The sequence below is a fragment of the Streptopelia decaocto genome, assembly GCF_964273445.1.
Source record: "Streptopelia decaocto genome assembly, chromosome: 12".
Taxonomy (NCBI): Eukaryota; Metazoa; Chordata; class Aves; order Columbiformes; family Columbidae; genus Streptopelia; species Streptopelia decaocto.
This window is the reverse complement of record NC_138667.1, coordinates 12591825-12610842: the sequence shown is the minus strand read 5'-3', so window position 1 is coordinate 12610842 and position 19018 is coordinate 12591825. Positions and strand designations below refer to the sequence as shown.

The window sequence follows — 19018 nt, the reverse complement described above, 5'->3', positions numbered from 1 at the left end:
TATATACTTTGAAAGAGCTGTTTTGTTTTTTTTCCTAGTGTTCAGCAAATATTCTTCCTAATGTTCAGCAAAGCAGAGAGAGGGGAAGAAACACAGAAACGGTGAGCTAGAAGTGAAGGTACTGAGGAAGTATGAAGCTTTATAGAATACGATAATACAGATACAATGCACTAACTACTTTTCTAATATTATTTTCCAAATGACCCAGGAAAAAGATTTTATGCAGCGGCTTATTGGGCCACATGGGCCAGATTGTTGCAAGGCAGCTCAGAAGTAAAACCACACACAAAGAATATCCAAGAAGACTTAATGTGAAGTGGATGTAAAATATTAAGTAGATTTGGACAAAATCTACTTACATATAAGAAGCACTAAATCCTTGCTAAGTTTTCTATCCTAAGTTTTATTAAATAGGGGACAGTACATAAAAACACTTAAGTATTATGGTTTGATCTGATCCAAGAGAAATGTTAGACCAAGTTAGAGAAAAGTATTTTTATATCTGAAGTTGCTGCATTCCAAATGTTCATTGTGTTTTGGATCCTGCAGACATTTTTAGGGCAGCTTTTCTAAAAATCCTTTAATATCAGCACCTGTCTATTTAACCATAAAACAATTCTCGAGAACATATGTTTTATGAGGATAGGAATAACTAAACATGCCAAAAAGTTCTCTTCATAGTGGGTATCAGTAACAGTTGTGAACAAAGTCCAGTATTTTCATAGCATGGTGCTGAGTATTCTGAAGTAGAGGAACTCATTTCTTCCTCATTTTCAAAATTTGAGCTGATCCATAAACTGCAGAGTAGAAGGAAAAAGCAAAGTGAAAAGGATAAATAGACAGAACACAATGATGTGCAGTAAGAATGTGATGGGGCTGCTGTATGGCTGGGTTACAAGTGGAAGGAGGTTTCTGACTGAGAAAAAGATGACAAACAAATAAACAAAATAACAAAAATCCCACAAACAACCAACCCCCCCCCCCCCCAAAAAAAAAAAAAAGATCAACACAGACCACATCCTAGAGAGAGTATTATGACAGAGGGATTTGAGTCTCTTAGTAACATACGTATGTAGGAGAAAGAAGTAATTTTATGATTCAGAGATAGTGTCATGCTGCTTCTGCAAGCTAAGATAGAAATCAGATCTGTGAGCACCTGTAGGCTAGAAAACACAGCAAAGCAATAATTTCATTGGAAGGCTGCTGCACCACTATGGTAAAAGTGTAAAAAACAGCAACTATGACTAACGAAAGGAGGAAGAGAAATAAATCACATAACATCATAATGCAGTCCTGTCTGAGACTAGGGATTATACTGATGTTACTAGTTGAATTTAAAAAAATACTTTCTTAACTGGAAAAGCTACACTAATACAGTAGTTAGCACATAATGCTTTATTTTATTGCATTTAATGAATTGGTTTATAGAAAAGGCAGATATTCTCATTTATATTTTCATATAGGTCCTCCCACAGTCAAATAAATTTCCTGAAATTCTTCAAATACTCAGGGTAGGAAGCTGCTGAAGTTCGTCCATGGTACCAGTCTCTAGAGGAGAGTAGAGAGGTGTCCTGGGTCACCATAGTGCGTTAACAAACATTTAGAGGTTACAAAAGACTGAAAAACACGTCTTTGTCACTGGGCTGAAGGTAATGGAGCAGGTAGTGGGAAGGGAGAAATGCAGAATCACTGCACTAAAAGAGAATGAAAACTGAAGGACGTGAAACAGTAGGTTGAAGAGACATTTATATGGCTTTTAATAGTACAAGCTTTTGAATAGTGCTCTGCACTGCTCAACTCAGCACCTCAGTAGTATTGTTGGTACTGTTCACATTTAAACAGGAGATCCCTGGCTGGAATGTCTCTTCAGGCTATCTTAATCTCTTTTGTAATGGAATAGGAGTTTATATTATGACAGGGCAACTGGAAACTCAGTTTGATTTGACTTCCCAAATATGTTGATATGCTTTCTCATAACCAAAAATTAAAGTGAAGGTGCACCCGTTGGCATTTAAAGTAATATTAGTTTCTACTTGCTAGAAATGTTCATGCTTTGTTATTAGAAACTAAAGTCCTGGCTCAACTTCTACAAGTTAATAGCATTCTCCCTGGGAAATCGCCTGACATATGACATTTTCCAAAGGCAAAATAATTGCTCTCTGGAATTACTTCTATCTACTTGGGTAACAGAAGTTATGAGTGGCAGAGATGAGTCAGTACTGAAGGCTGTGACTGAGCAGGTGTTAGGAACTGGGAATTTGCCACAAAACTCCTTGTTTCACTGCTGCTTTGTGTTAACAGAGGATGCCCAGAACTTTGCCCCAGCACATAGTGGCAGTGCCTGCAAGGAAATCCGGGGCATTGTCACAGCCGGCACTGAGCCATTGCAGCCCTGCCAGTAAGTTAACTGAATGTTAAGAAACAAACTGTTGGATTTTAACCATTTTGTGTTCATGAATAAGAACTATAAATTTACCTTGAAAGAGAAACAAAACCAGAAATACTTTGATTTTCTTTCAATGCTTGTCTACTGTTTCTTTTTTTAACTTTTCTCTAATGTTCAAGAAACTTAATATATACTCATTAGATTTAAATGCTAAGCCAAAAAAACACAGAACTGCATTTGCAATTGAAATGTAATTTGCAGCAAAGAAAGTGCTCTCACTTTAAGCAGCATTCGTTATTTATATGAAGCACCTAATCAGAAATTTGAAAAAATGACATTGCATTACATAGTTTATTAACAACTCATACGTATTTTGAACATGAAGCACTTGTGATAACTACTCCAAATGAGATTCATGGACTCAGAATTGTTTGCTAAGGGATAGGTTTGAGCATTTCAGTTGATAAAGGACATCACAGGCAGCTTGAGAAGGAAAAGAAGAAAAAGTAACTGACTATAGTTCTTAACAATTCTTGATAAAATGATGAAGAATTTACAAGCTAAATGTTGGCTCGCTATGCTTCTTCCATAAGGAAAACAGCAAACATCAAAATAAAATTGCAATAGGACTTCAAACCCACATTATGCTGGGGTTCCTGCTAGCAACTTTTTGTTTGTTTGTTTCTTTTTGTATTGTTAGGTACTAGATAAGAAAGGAGACAAGCAGAAGCCACTCTTTTGCTCTTGGTAGTTAGCAAAATAACCTTCATTTTTTTAAAAAAAAAATATATTTTTAAAAAAATTTCTTTCTAGTTCTTCTGCTATTCTTTTTTTCTAACCTTATGATTGAAGCTCTGAGAACTGATTTGGAATTTGACCTGTGTTTAGGGATAGGGAAGAGTTGGTCTTTCCTGTGTCACGGCAGCCTGTGTTGTCACTAGCAAGTCAGAGGGCCATATCCACATTTAGCTACTGTCCATCAGGGAAGACACCGAGCAAGTGCAGAGATCAAGGAGAGATCTTAGACCTCAAGAGCACCAAAAGCTAAAAACCTCACCCCTGCGATAGGGAGTGACTAAATGAAAGAGTAGGAAATTTTTCCAATGTAGAGATTAAGATGAAAAATTGTCCAAAGTCACAAGAAGTTATAAGCTTAAAACATGGATGTGGAGTTTCAGAGTCGATGAGAATTTTTTTTTTTTTTTTAACCAAAATAATAATGCATAGAAATGTGTTGTATTTAGATTTCCCATCACTGTCAGTCTTTAAGAACAAATTAGATAAGAATGTCTTGGAAGTGTGTAGTTGGGCATAGCTGATCCTGCTTCGGGGCAGAAGAAGAGACTGTATAACTTAAAGGAACCCTTTTTTCACTTACTTTTTTTACTATACTGTGACTCTAATGCTGATATTATTGTCATTGTTCTGGTCAGCCCAAATGGGGGGAAAGACATTGGGTCATTTTCCTACTTAGCTTTGCTTTATTCTGTATCAAAACAAAGAAATGCTTTCTGTGCCTGTTTCTGTGCCTGTTTCTAATAAACTTTAACAGAGCTTTGGTATCTGTCAGCAGAAGTTATCTAATATCACAGGATAACTTTACAGAGAGTTATGAAAATATGTATTTGTTCAAACATACAGTTTTCGAATGCATGCCACTGAACAGGTTATATATTGTATGGAGATGCAGATGGTTTGAAAGGAGACAATTATAGTTCCCAAAGACCCTCTTTCTCCCAAATGGGTAGTGATATTTACTCCCACACATGGGAGTAAAGATGCTTAGGCTTTCTTCTTGATATGTCTGCTTGTTAGAAAGTGATTTTTGGTGTGAACAGAACTGCTCTGAAGTTGGCAGCTACATCTGTCTGTCTGTATACTGTACACAATGGTCATCTAGCGCTGTGTGGAAGGGGTGTGAGTGGGCCAGCCAAAAGCTATCGCTTATGATAATGAAGTGTAACAGCTTGGGAAAACGCCTCTCTGTGGAATTGTCTGGACTGAAAACAAGCCAGGCACATCAAAGGAACTAAATCCCTGACAAGGTGTTTGAAAAATAGGTTTGGGCACATAGAGGAACAGGAGCGTGGCAAGAATGGAAGAGAATGACAGTCTAACAGATAATTTAAAAAAAAAATTCTGTTTGAGGGTGGACATCTCTTTCTAGAAGTCAGTTGTTGCTTTACTAAATGCTTTCTCATAGAAAGGTTTCAGAATTGATATTTTCTGTCAGCCATTCCTCCTACATAGCTGCCGCTTTCTCTCTATTTATTGCTGATTTTAATGAATTTCTTTGAAAATACCTTTTGAGAATTAGAAAGGCTTGTATATTTTGTCACTTTCAAGAGAATAAAGTCTTTTCATGTGTCAGGAAAAGTAATAAAGAATGAAGTTTTGGAGATGAGAAGCTGGTGCCCTATTTGTTGTTTCTTAGACTTCAAAAACAGAGAAGACATAAGTGGGCAACGAAACTGGGAGGAACTGTTCAAGAACAGCAAATTACATTGCTTGAAAGTAGCTCTAGTAAAACCCTCAGAGTTTTGATCATGGTGTTGAACTTAGTATAATTTGGGGGTCATGTCACAATATTTTTGTCTGTGAAAGCAGAATTAAGAAGTGATGCTTGAACTGAAAATACAGTAGCAGTGCAATGAGGGAGACATTGAAATATATATGCCTCCTTCCTCAAAATGAAACATTAAAAAATACATACTTCACAGAAATCAATTTAAAATCTCTATTTCATTTGCTTGTGCCTCTTCTGGGAAAATGGATAACAAAAGAGAATTTGAAAAACAAGTTAGAAAACTGACTTATTGTGTTATTTGCAGTAGTTCTGACTGCAGAGAAGCAAATGTGAAAACTTTATTTATTAATCCAGTATATTTTACTGAGCTTCCATTTAGACCTACAAGTGCTTCTCCTGTCAGCAGTGTATAATCTTTGGTGTGTTTGTGCTCATGTGTAAGGGCATTATACTTAATCGGTTAAGGCAACATGATTTAAACCTTAATCTTCTGTTATTTTTGAATGTTTTTCTTTAAGTTATCTCATTGCTTCTTTTCTTCCCATCTCCCAGGTCACACCCGATTATTTTCATCCAATAGTTTTTCATTCATATCCATTCCATTATGCAAGTATTTTAGGCAGATTTCCAGAAATCTTTTAGTAGTTTTTTGTTTGTTTGTTTTTAATTTGACAGTGCTTATTAGTGATAATTTCTCCAGCAGGTCCCTTTCTTCCCTCCTGAATCAGCAATAATATTTGATACCTAACTATTACTGGGCATTTGGCCCAGAAGTTCTTTTGGTCGCTTACAGTGACCTGAATTTCAAATCTGAAGGCAGTAGAAGCTGTGGGGCTCAGACACTGTGAAAATGAAGACAAAATTAGCTATCTTGAACATAGTCTTCTTAGGCTTTCATCTGCAAAAAGAATATCTGTTTTTGCCTCCAAAACGCACTGCAATGACTTGTCTTTCTGACTATGGTCCATTTTGTAGGGCAAGTTCCTGGCAAGGCACCAGCAGCCTTGTCAATACTCTCCTGCCCTTTCTAGGTCACTGACAGCCCAGTGACTTGTGATTTTCAGTCCCTCTCTAATGAGGTCACACACAGTTAATTACAAAGGGCCTTTTTCATGGACTGCAGCCAGAATATCAAGCTTTCTGAAAGCCACTTTTCTATATGTATCTGAACTTTTTGCTCTCAGAAGGTGAGGACTGTGAAGTTTGCTCTTCATCCACAGAGCAGATGGTAGCAGTGCCCATTTCTATAGGACCAACTTACATGAACCCTCACGTGGAGCATCTGTCCTTTGGAATGAAGGGTTAATTAAATGTCTTATGCTTTTGAATCCTACTTCTTCTAATGATAGTGCTGATTTAGTCTCACTGCAAATTTGAATAAAGCCAACTTTCTTGCAGCAGCATTTACCATCACAGTATCACAGTATGTTTGGGATTGGAAGGGACCTCGGAAGATCATCTAGTCCAATCCCCCTGCTGGAGCAGGAATGCCTAGGTGGGGTCACACAGGAACATGTCCAGGCGGGTTTTGAATGTCTCCAGAGAAGGAGACTCCACAACCTCCTTGGGCAGCCTGTTCCAGTGCTCTGATACCATGTATCTCCATTATCTTTCAGAAGTCTAAAAGCCAGACTCTGCAATTCAGCTAGACTTATTCTTTTTTCTAGCGAAAAGTAGCCTTCAAGTTTGAAATATTCACACTATGTAAGGCAACTTTGGGCTAGCAGAGATACTATAGAGACATGTTTTGCATCACCAAAATACTTTATCTGTAGTAGGAATTAAGGAGAGAATATTGTTAAAACCTGTTTTAGTATAATTTTTGGCTTGAAAATGGCTGAGAAATGCATAGTAGATTTGTGTTCAGTTGTATTTACTTACATCATATCATTATGGAGAGAGAAGACTGAACTGGCTACTCCCTACAATTTATTTTTTGTTTAAACATAATGCCGGTTCACTGAGGCTTCTGACAGGAGTATAACTATTGATCATATTTTCAGCAATAAGCCTTTCAGAGACTTATGGCAGGATCTCGATGCACTTTCTTGGGACTGGGAATATGGTGACACAGCTGAAAAATCTGACCATTTTTCTTCTTGAAATCATGGGAAGATTTTTCTCTGACATCAACAGAAATCAAAGTTTTACCACAACCACAAGTTTTGGTAAAAGTCATAACCCATCATAGCCTGCTTGTTTCTAGAGGGAGCTCAGTATTACATGCAGTGATGGATCATTTTATGATGGCCGTAAGACCGTTTTGTCTTGCACAGCATTTCTACTTCCCTGCCAAGATTCCCATCTCCATTGTACCGAGGGGACTCCCCTGTGTGTAAGAAATGCCACTGTTTGCAGAGCAGCTCATTAACGTAGCCTGAGTCAGTGCCTGGCTACTGTGTGGTGATTCAACAGTTGCTTCATAAACAGCTCAGAAGTCTCTGCAGAGGCAAAAAGAAATTTTCAGAGATAGGGAGGTAGAGATAGAGGGAGACAGAGAGGGAAATTTCCCAGGTTAAGCTTTTCCTCACTGATGACTAAAATCCTTGAGTAACCTTATAATTTGGTGTAAGTAAATGCTGCTACTCTGAGGCCTTGAATTATGAATTCTCAGTAAACCCATGTCTTGCACTTCTCCACTCCAAATCAATCCCTGATTTATTTTTCTTTCTAATTAATTCAAGATTAGTAGATTTTAAGAGCAGAGTGAACTACAGTGAGTCTATGAATGAGATCAGATGCTTCTTCTAAATTAATCCATGAAAAAATTTTGGATAACAATTTCGTCAAGAGTTTAAAAAAGAAGAAAGAAAAAAGGTATTTTATTGATCTGGCTTAAGAAAACTAAAAATATATACAAAATGAAAAAACATCAACACTGTCAAAATGAAACATTATGAATTTTTATTCTGAAGACAACTTAAATGAACCTTAATATTTGTTTATTTCCATTAGTGCATTGAAACAGCTAAAATACATACACAAGATATTTAATACTTAAACATACCAGAGAATCCAGGGTTACACATGATGTAAAACAACCTTCTGTAAATAATTGACAGATCATGGAGAAACACAATACTTGTCTACCTGTTGCATTTGGCTGGGAATACAATTAGTATACTTTCATACTGAATAATCATAAGAAAAAAAAATCATCTTTGATATTTGGACAAACTACTTTGTTTCAAAAGTTGTGAAACGTTCCCTGTTGACTTTAAGAAACTTTCTTTGGTCTTCTTTAAAAATTAAATGCTAAAAAATAAGATTTTTTTTGTTGTTTCGAGATGATTTAGAGTCCCTACAGCTAGACCTCTTGTTCTTGTGTTTCCAAACAGCTGTTGCAATAGGGGGACTAGGAGAGTCGATACTTGAAGTACAGTTTGGGGATGGATAATGAAGTTCTAATCCTGAATTTAATAGGCACTGTATTTCTGTATTGGAATACGCTGTTCTCTAGTCTAGATAACTTTTAGTATTTCCAAAGTTTCTAACGAAAACATTCATGACTTCCTTCTAGGGTAGAGAAGGAAGTAAGGTATCAACTGTCTTCCTTTCTCTGGATTTTGGCTGGTGAACATATGATCTGACCTGAACTTGCACTGCCTATTTGATATCACTGTGAAAAATGTAAGGACTCACACTGTGTCGTTCTTTACTCCATGAGTAGTCGCAGGGAAAATTACAAGGGCTGCAGAATCTGTTAAGAAACATTTATTCAGGAGCATTTGCAGAAAATATTAACTGCTCCTCTGTGAGGGATAACAAGATTTTTTCACATATTTTTAATTAAACTGAAAACTTCCATCTTTGCATAATATGCTGGTTTGCTTGCTTGCCTTTGCATACTCTTTTTGCTCTTTTTAATTATTTCTATTTCTTATGCAAGAATCTTTTTCACACCTTCTCTTTGCTCTCTCTAAGCCGTTTGTTGTTTTTCACAGTTTGATCTGCACTGACAGCTTTTTTTTTTGCTGTGTTTTTGGTGCATAAAGAGCACAACATACATTTCAGTCTCAATGACTTTCATTTTAGATTAGGAAAACTGAAATACAAAGTGAGAACAAATATAAAATCTTCATGAGAGAGAAAGCAAAGAATCTGTAAGATCTGCAGTTTAAAAACCCCTGTAAAACCTTTCATCTTTAATCCTCTTATAATGTTGTCAGTGGCTGACAGGCAGGTGGAGAGAATTTTCATTTTATGGCATAGAAAGGACAGATTTGTGATTAAGGCATAGATTGGGTTTCAAAGGATTCTAGTTCAGTTTACATCTTTTGATATAAACTTTGTATGGTTGTCGTTTTAGGCTTCACATTGCCTGTATCTTTTCTTTCTTTTCCTCTTCTCTGTAATGACAACATTCCTCTATTTAGATGTTGTAATCTCAGAAATGTTGTCTTTTGCACCAGAGCTGTTAACTTTGTTATAATCTGAAATTTAGGCCTGATAAATGTTGTACAATAACTCCAGTTCATGAATGCAGCTGTGTGTGTGCCCAGTCCCTTTGGAAAGTCAGACTGAGAGCATACTCAGTATGTGTCCACGCACTCACCTGAACTGGTGCTGGAGAAGGAAAACATACAGGAGTTTTCTGAGAAATGAAATGTACCAAACAATGGGTCTGTTAGCAATATGAAATCCACATAGTACAAACATTAAGCACAATTCTCTTCCGTGATGTGAGAAGGATAGGGAGATGATTATGTTTCAGTGTGTTGCCAACTCTGAACTATAAAAGCAAATGAATATTCATCTTTTTGCTGTCACACAAGCAACAGTGGATATTTCAAGCGCAACTTCAGTAGAATTTGAAATGCGTGTCGACATTTTAAAATACTCTTATTGGAATCTATTATTTTTTACTCATGTTATCTGACATAAAGACAAATTATTTTTATGTTGTTCACATTCAGTTGTGTGGCTTTATATCTCATCTGACTTTTATGTTGTTCAACATGTCATGAAACCAGGTTCCTTTTCAGCTAAGAGTAATACACCTTGTTTTATTTTAGACTTTTTTTTATGCATTGGGAGGCTATGCGAGTGCACGTATGATGTTCAGTCTTCTAGACTTTACAGTATCAGTCAAGTGAAGATTTCTGCACCAGTAAAAAAGTGAACTTGTGATGGTTTGGCAAACAAATGAGTGAGGGTTTTTTTGGTGTCGTGTTTTGTTGGTTGGTTTTGTTGGTGGGGTGTATTTGTTTCCTTTTCTAACTCATGAAACTAGCAAGCTGGGATTTAATTACATATTAAGCAGCCTCAAATGGCTCCTTGAAAGCCACCTGATACCATGTGCTTAAGATTTGAACACCTATAGGAAGTGAGAGTTGTGTCTCATGTTGACTTCTTGCTTCATCAAGGGGCTGTAAAAAAGAGGAAAAGAATCAACCAAAAGAATGCAAAAAGAGAAGCAAGAAGAGGTTGTTGTTTTTTTTTTTTCCTTCCCTAAAAGACAGGATAAGATAAGGGCATTTTGAAAAGGAGTATCTTCTGCATTGTGCTCTCCCTTTGCACCAGATAGGAATTCAAGTGTACTGAGGGCTGACCCTTCTGTACCCACGTGCCAGGGAGAGTGGGAAGGTAGAAGGAACAATATCATGATACTTAGCATTACTTGGCACAATCTTCAGAAGAATTTTTACAATTATCTCAAATGTGCATGGGATGTGAACTTCAACCCACTTACAGAATGAGAGCCTATGTGTCTGCATTAGCTGCTCAGCAATACTGTTTTTTCCTTTTTGTACATGGAGGAAAAATGAACTCTGGAGGCTAAAAATCTATGCTCATACAATGAGCTTCTATCCAGCTGCTTCCTCTCTGAAATTTTACCATAGTATATCTTATTTCAGGTTGAGGATTAATTTTAAGACTTCTCAGAAAGATCAGTGTTTTATCCTTAAATTCCCTGCAAAGGACAAAATCACACACACAAAAGTGGATCGAATAACTCTCAAATGTCAGATGTTGAGCAGAGCTAACCACTGAAATTTTACTGGGCAGGCATCCTGTATTTTGTTCATTTGACAATAGCTCTGAAATATGCAATTACAGAGTAGATGTATGCTACCATTTGCACTTTGGCTGTTTTTGGTCACAACTGATGCCATCACTAAAGGAAGCAGCCAGAAGCTAAACAGGAGTCATGCAGATTAATTAACACAGACTTACGATTCTTAAAAGTATGTGTAGAAACTAACATCAGTTTACAAATAACTATTTCTAGATAATAAAAATGAATCCTTAATAAATTCTCCTGGTTATGATTGATGACGAACCATTCTATTATAATAATGTATCTTTTCCCACATTATGCTTTTACATGGTGCTCAGAACACATGTCAGTGCATTGGCTGAGGAACACTGGGCCAGTAGACATGGGTGACAAGGCCCCAGCAGCACCTGAGTAATAATTCAACAAGGCCACAGACAGGATGTGCTAGTGGGACACACAGCCGCTAACACAAGCTGCAGAACACTTAATGAGAATCATTTTTCTATGGTATCATTGACTTTGTGGGCAGGTGAGAAGGCTTTATAGAGGATTTCAGAAGAAAGTTATGATTTTCCTTAAAAAAATTTCACAATTTTTTTGAGAGTTCTGTTCGGGCCTGCTGTTAGATATACTTGGGACTTGGGCTTATTTCTGTGCACACAAGTGATAGGGTACAAGGTCAACGAATGCTGGAAGGAGGAACTGCCCTACCTTGTCTGTAAAGTGAATGCTGCAAAGGACAGAGAAGGCTTCCAATGCCTAAAAATGGTTATTTTATTAAAACAAAGACTAATGTACTAGAACAAGATGACTCTTCAAATAGGGAAAGTTCTGATCAGCTATGGCAGGTCACACAGAATAGTTTGAAACAAAGCTCTCCATGTGTATTAGGAGTTTGCAAGGTGCTTTCTTTGACACAGTTTTGCTTTCTACTGTACAGATTTTGGACAGGCTGTGATTTGTGCTGATGTGTTTCCCCATGTAGCATTCTCTCAGTGAAACCACCTGTTTTGGTGTTTGGACCTGTTTGTCCAAGTGCTGTGTGATGACCTAGAGGGGAGCAGAACAAACAGTCACACTCCATGTTGTTCCCTCAGCTTTGTAACAAAATCTAACTTAGAATGCTTCTACAGTAAATATAAAAGTAACTAAATTATTCTGACAAATCGAAATTAGAAGTGTACTTGATATTCTTTGTTGTTTGTTTTAACACAGATTTCTTTCTTTTTGCTGTGGTATTTTTGCAAAATGATCTGTAGGAAAAAAAGGCAGAAAAATATTTTTAGAACTAAATGACTGTTTCCTAAGCTGCTCTTGCAGTTTCATTTCTTTGAGTATTTTTATTGTTCAGACTCGGTATTTCTTGTATATACCAAGTGTTTGATTTTAATTCAACCATTGTAATATTTAGTAAACTCATCCCTTTCTGGTCTGTACCTGTGATTCTCTGACACTGAGACTCTCCCAGGGGCTATTCTTGGTGTGCTCAGCTGGTTTTTATCTTTCCTAAAGAGCTGCTGGGGGCTCCTAAGAAACTAGCAGCATAGCTACTGGAACCAAGGAGGGCAGCCAAAAAATGCTCATGAAGTGTTACATAGGGTTTGAAGGAATTAGTGATAGTTCATTTGGTGTGGCCATCGTCTTTGCTTTCCAGAAATATCCCAGGAGCTTCACCATCTGTAGACAGCATCCTCAGGTGCTTGACATCAGCAGGAGTGCTGCTATGTGGGGAAGGCACAGCTTCGGTGATATTTGTGCCACACCTGGATGTTGTCAGGGGCTGCAGATCACGCAAATATGGACAATCTCTGGGCTGTTACAATCCAGAGACACCTGGACTTAATGAGAGGTGGCATCAGCTCTCCTGAAAACAAAGGCAAACATGAAGTTAGAAGTAGGTCTGCCTTATTGCTTTTTAACTTCCTAAGTAGTTTTACTACTTTGCCTGTATTTTCTTTAAAAGTGATAGTTTTCAAATTACTATAGTTTTTCAGAGTTGAAATGCAATCACAAATCCTGCTGAAGATGTGGGGATGGTGATTTATGGGACAGAAGCATCACACATGTGAGTAAGATGCAGAGCTGCCAGATCAGCAGGATAGCTATCAAATTCAGGTGAATGTTCAGTGAGGGCAAAGGAATTGGAAAGAGCAAAAGGAAAATTTATTTTTCTACAATAAATCTCACTGTGGCAGCAGATTAAAGGGCACTGATATAACTAGAATGAGAAGCAGCAAAATCTGTGAAACCCGAATAGATTTATGAGATTATAGAATTCCCAAAATTGTCAGTCTGGTCTTTCACTTCTAGCCTTAAGTGAAACACCGAGATGAATTCTGAGAACTTATGAATATACATTGTTTTGTCAATACAAACATGCAGACTTCTTTTTCTTTAGGAAAGGCATGGTAAATTTACTCTTTTTTTCTTGAATACAGCAAAGTATCCAACTATGCTAAATCCTCTCTAGCAAGTCTGAATTTCAAGTAGTCTGTAGCCTCATCTACTGTTTTTATAGACATCTGTAAGTGTCTATAATATATTAGCTGGACAGATGTCTCTATGTGCTTGTGTCTTATTTTAGGAATGAAATAAGTCCTGGTCTGCAGTTGTTTTGAGGGAGGGTGTTGGTGTTGTGGTTTGTTGGTTGTGTGTGGTGGTTTTGGTTTTGTAGTTGTGGGGGGTTGTTGTTGTTTGGGTTTTTTGTTTATTTTGGGTTTTTTGGGGGGCGGTGTGTGTGTGCTTTGTTTTGTTCCTGTGGGTAAATTAAGTTTGGGTTTCTCACAGCAAAATGACTGAATCTATAGTTAGACTTACAGCACACACCTGAAAATTCTAGCAGAATCATGGCTAATTAAACTTCATCAGATAGAGAGAGATTTCAATATGCTGGTATCAAAAAGCACGTCTCTGGTGGAAAGATCAATGTTTCTAATGTTCTTCATACTCATTGAATTAAAGCTATCTTAATGTTTTCTCATTTCTTATTTTCCTTTTTCTCATTTTGATAATCAATATGAATTTTATCTGAGTCCAAATGGGAAAATCTTATTCAGTCTTGTCATAGTGTGCTGTTTTGTGTTTTTTTTTTTTTCCCCTAAAAGAAAGGCAACCTTTATTTTGTTTGTTTTTCTGAACTAATTCAATATTCTGTAATGAATTATTCAAATGGTTTGCTGACTTGGAAGCAAAGCTTTTAATTCATGTCTGTGATTCTGTGATATTTTGAAGGTCATGAACTTTCTTTTACATATGCAACAGATAAGTTTTTCATTGTAAATCTTGACTTTAAAAAAATCCACAGTAATGTGCAAGTAGGTAGTCTAAATCTTTTCATCTACAGAATCCTTCTAAATTAGGAGGGAAAGTGCTTTGGCTTTTAATTTCTATAAATGGAACAATAGATCTCTCATGGGTATAATAAACAGATTTATTTACCTGTGAAGCTTTTTATAAGATTTAATTACGTTATCTTTGCAAAGCAACTAAAATTTTGTTTGAAAGACAACACTTGGATTTAAAATGTCACTTTTTCCCCTGGGCTGTAATTAATTTCATTTAGATGGCTCCTTTATATTTTTTTACTTTTCTTCTTGTGTTCATATTTACACTTGGATTCTTCCTTGGGATCCCTCAGCTTAAAATAACAGGCGTTGTTTTTCCAGCAGCGGAAGCCCATGAACAGGCTTAATTTTTCACTAAGTCCTTCTCTTGGACCTAGCTATTCATTTCCAAATAACATTACCTTTCTGCCACAGCATCACCAAAATCTGTTTCTTCATCCATGTGGATGAAGGCTGAAGCCTAAACGTGTTGTGTCGAGCTCAGAACTGCAACCTCCAATGTTCTGGCCATAACAATTATTCTGTTTTCTCTGGATTGTATTGCCTCTGAATTCATCTTCTTAGCTTGTTGCTTTGGGCTGCCTCTTTAGTCCATTAACGTACATAATTTTTGTGTAATTCGACAAATTCTCTTGTTTGCTGCTCTAATTCTGTTCTCAGCTGCAGGCTGGGTGGAGCAGATCAGCACGATATTGGATTCAGCCTCTGTGCTATAGTCATGTCTCAGTTTCTTTTCTCAACTGCCCACAAAGACTTTCTTTCTTAGTCCTGCCTTTCCTCTTTAGCATGAGAAATACTTCTGCAAACCTGAAGAAAATCCTTGCTTATCCTCTTTCAAATCCCAAATCTCAACCCATCTCTACCTTGATCCTACAAAACCCAGATTTTGTGGTAATGCAGATAATCTAAAGCTATATTTTCCCAATTCTTCTTTTGGTTCCACGTAAAGTGATGCTATCTGCTCAAATTCACACAGTTAACAAAGCTTTCTTGTTCCTTTTTGCACATTATTAATTTGCTTGAGTGTTATTTAACTTTTTTTTTTTTTTTTCCCTTTTCTACCTGTGTTTTTACACTGAAAGGCTTTGGGGCCACCGGAGGAAGGAGATCCAAATATTTGGACTGCCAATATTTGCTGCTTTAGCTGCGCCATTGATACTAATACACGTACTATATTTGACCAGTGCATTCATCATTCATGCTAGATAAATTTATGTGACTGTGGGAAAGTGAGCTAGAAATTACAGTGTGTGGGCATATAATCTGTGCTGGGAACTGCAGCTTTAGCATTTTGTATTGTACAGAGGCTAAAATTATGTGTAAAAGATTATTGACTCTCATTCAGGAGTGGAGGTACTCTCTAGTTTAAGTACATAAAGAAAGGTTATTTCTCTTCATTAGGATACTTCCAATTCAGTGATTTTTTTTTTTTTTTTTTTCTTGAGAGATAATGTTCAGAATGGTTTTAAAGATTTAGTCTCCATCCTTGAAAGTTATGTGAGTGAGCCATTTGACTACAAAACGAGACAATCGAGAGGGTTATAATCACCTATATTTAGGCAGCTGATGAGTCAAACTAGTCAAGCAGTCTAGTCCTTGAAGCATGCTCTTAACAAACTAATCACAAGAAAACTGGAATTGAGTGCAGCAGTTTTATTGAAAAAGTCCACAGGTGTGTGCAATTCCTTTATTAAAATGTTTTCAAATACATTGGACAAGGAGCAATTGATGATCAAGAGATATTTCTTTTTTGTACATTTTTATTTCCAAAACTATACAAACATGGGAAAACATTCGTTTGCTTCCATTTTAGCTATTAATAGTTCTGTAGTGATAAGTTATTTCTCCTTTTTCAATCTGCAAGCCCACTTTCTTGGAGGTGACATTTTACATCTTTGACAATTAAAAAAAAAGAAGGTCAGTCATATTTACATGTGCTTAAGGTTGCATAACTGAGCATCATACAGGTTCTGGAAACCAGTGGATAAATGTTTAAGATTCACCCAGGTGGGTTGAAGGTTTTAAATACACATAAACTGCATACATGTGATTCAGTAGCCAAGACACCCTTTGTTCCCTTTTATTTTCAAGGCTATTTATAAACTGTGTGCTAGCCATGGTAAAGGTTTGTTTTAGTAAAGGTACTCATCGAGTAAAAGCAGCACTGACAACAACTATTGCTGATCAAGGACATGAATGGGCAGAGAATTGTATGTGTATATATAATACAAAATCTAATGTTTCAAAATGAACTTGAAGCTTTTATGTAAAAATAGTGTCTAGAATAAAAGCTATTTCCTGGACTGGATTAAAGCATAAAAAAAGCTGCCATAAACACTTGTGTAAGGAAAAAAGTAGAGCTCAGCATGGGAAAAGAACAATAGAAGCATATGGATTAAATTCAGAAGCTGGTCTCGCAAGGTATAATTACTGAAAATTCAGTTGAAATATAGCAACATTATCAATGGAATATGAAGTCTACAACTGCAGCAGACACATACAACAGTATAATTTATGAGCTATTATATTGGCCATACAGATTTGTCTACGTGTTATTTATTTGAATCCTTAAGGCTTCTCTAATGTCTTACATGAAAGTGCTGTCTGCTTGGATCTTCCATGCATGAGGGAAAGGGGTCATTTTTGAAGGAAAAAAAAATTGTCCACATTTCAATTACAATAGCACATCCAGAGACACAAAATAAAAGACAAAACTTTATGGTACCTTTGTTTCATTTATTTTGGCCCCTGAAAGACGCATGCACTAGACTTTATATACTACAAGGTATTGAAATATTTACAGCATTGTACATGTGCTCTTAAAGGGATGGCAAAGGAAAAGATCTATTTTTATCTTGGTGGGAGTAGAAGTTACTTTCGTAGCTTAATAATACCTATTCAAAGTGAGAGATGACTCTTCCAAAAAGAAAAGTCCGCATAGAATAAAGCTATAGCATAATTATAGCCAATGTTAACAAACTGTACAGCACTTTACCTGGGAATTCTCCTTTCTCTCACTCCTGTTTGAAGCAGCAGTACCACCTATGAAGTGATGTCGCAGTGTTCCCCTTGGCCTGTCTGCTCTGTTTCTCTCTATTCCAGCAGGTTTAGCTGTATATTACCTGTTTATGTGACTATTTCAACTTATTTTGCATGTTGAATGGACATTTAATTCACAATAACCTGACGGCAATTTTTGGACAAATTACGTGATTGATATTTACCAGGTTATGGCACTAAAGAATTCAGACCACTATAAAGCGCATTGTGTATACTTCAAGTGGACTTAGGAAACCATCTCTCTAAGAACTTCAGTGAGTAAGGCTCATATCACTGATTTCTCTCTGCTTTTAAAGGTAAAGATATGATACCCAATACACCAGGTTAAACAAACAGAAGGCAGTTGGGAAGAAGATGCGGGCATAGGAGTCCATTTTGGCAATGCGGATGTGTATCCTTCCATGCCTCCACGCTCCTGTTCGACAATCCTCAAAGCAGCAAAAAAAACTGGCACAGTCCTTGCCATCGAGACACTCGTACCCGTATTCTTCATCCCTTTCTTGGAGGTGTGTAGCATTGTTCATTTGAATAGTAGCTGATCGAGGGCGGATGTCAATTGTAGGTGCCTAAGATGGAGTGGCAAAAAAAAAAAAGGAGGCAAGAGGGAGAGACTTTGTTATTATCACCAGAACAACAGGGGGATAGAGACTAATGGTCAACATCTGAATAATGGTTCTGCATGGGGTACATGGGAAATTGCTGAGGAGTTCTAAAGGTAGTATTACCCTGGAACTTATTAATATCAGTTGCATCACACACTTTAACTTTACAGGAAAGCAGTGCAAGTCAATATAAAGTTAACAGCTGTGGACAACTAGCTTTAAAGTCAAACTCAGTAAAGATTAGAGGTTAAAGGAAACATTCAAGAATGCAATTGATGGCATTTTAAGTTTCTTTTTGTGTTTATATTTTTACACAGCTCTTTGATATTTGAGGGCAATTTGTGTATTGCACATGGAAGGAACTGAAATAATCAATTGGAAATGCAGGATTTTAATATAGAGTTGGTTCATGTTAAGATAGTAGCAAATATACATACAGGAAAAAAGGCAAAATCTGTGTCTTTTGAATAGGTTAGGAGAATCTCTGTAAGACTCTTCAATTGTTTGAATATATGCAGTTCACCATCTACTAATGTTCACCAATTGTAAGGTTCAATATATTCCAATTTCTACATAGTAGCTCTCTATATATATACACACATATATATTTGGAATGAATTGAGCAAATTAAGCACTTAAAACACATTTGAGCTCTTGGTAAACAGGATGGCAGGCATTGGAATTTCCTGCTGACAGTTATTAGGGTAAAATAACCACAGTTTCATTCCAGAAGTATGGAAATTTCTTGGGTTTTATGTGGATTCTTTTTTTCCTTTTTTTTAATGAAATCTCCACATTTCTGGATGAAGATAAGGTGTAGATGTGGAACATGGCTAGATATATTTGCTAATTTGCTAAAAGCGTGTTGATCCAATGACAGCATTAAAAATACATTTGCATCTTAAACCCTTTCAAAACTCTGACTTTTTAACGTAAGGAACAGCATTTGAATAAATGATGACATTGAATTTTGGTCAGGTCAAATGTAAACAGATTTGGTTTTATAATTTTGAGTGAAATCACTAAGGTTAAAAAGGCAGGGTCAGAGCTGAGTTTTAAAAGGGTGTAGTGCAGGTTTCTGGTGTAGCCAGTACTATT

General features: G+C 36.7%; 1 protein-coding gene across 4 annotated transcripts in view; it reads right to left on the bottom strand.

Annotated features, from left to right (window-relative positions):
- Nucleotides 1–17608: 17608 nt before the first annotated feature.
- The window catches only part of GABRG2 (gamma-aminobutyric acid type A receptor subunit gamma2), a gene marked incomplete at both ends in the record, with an annotated part of 65204 nt that continues 63794 nt past the window's right edge, over nt 17609–19018 (bottom strand). For all 4 annotated transcript variants that reach the window (XM_082063604.1, XM_082063607.1, XM_082063606.1 and 1 more), the window contains one exon: nt 17609–17884. In XM_082063604.1, the coding sequence (XP_081919730.1) occupies nt 17609–17884 (276 nt within the window). The remainder of the gene's footprint in view (nt 17885–19018) is intronic.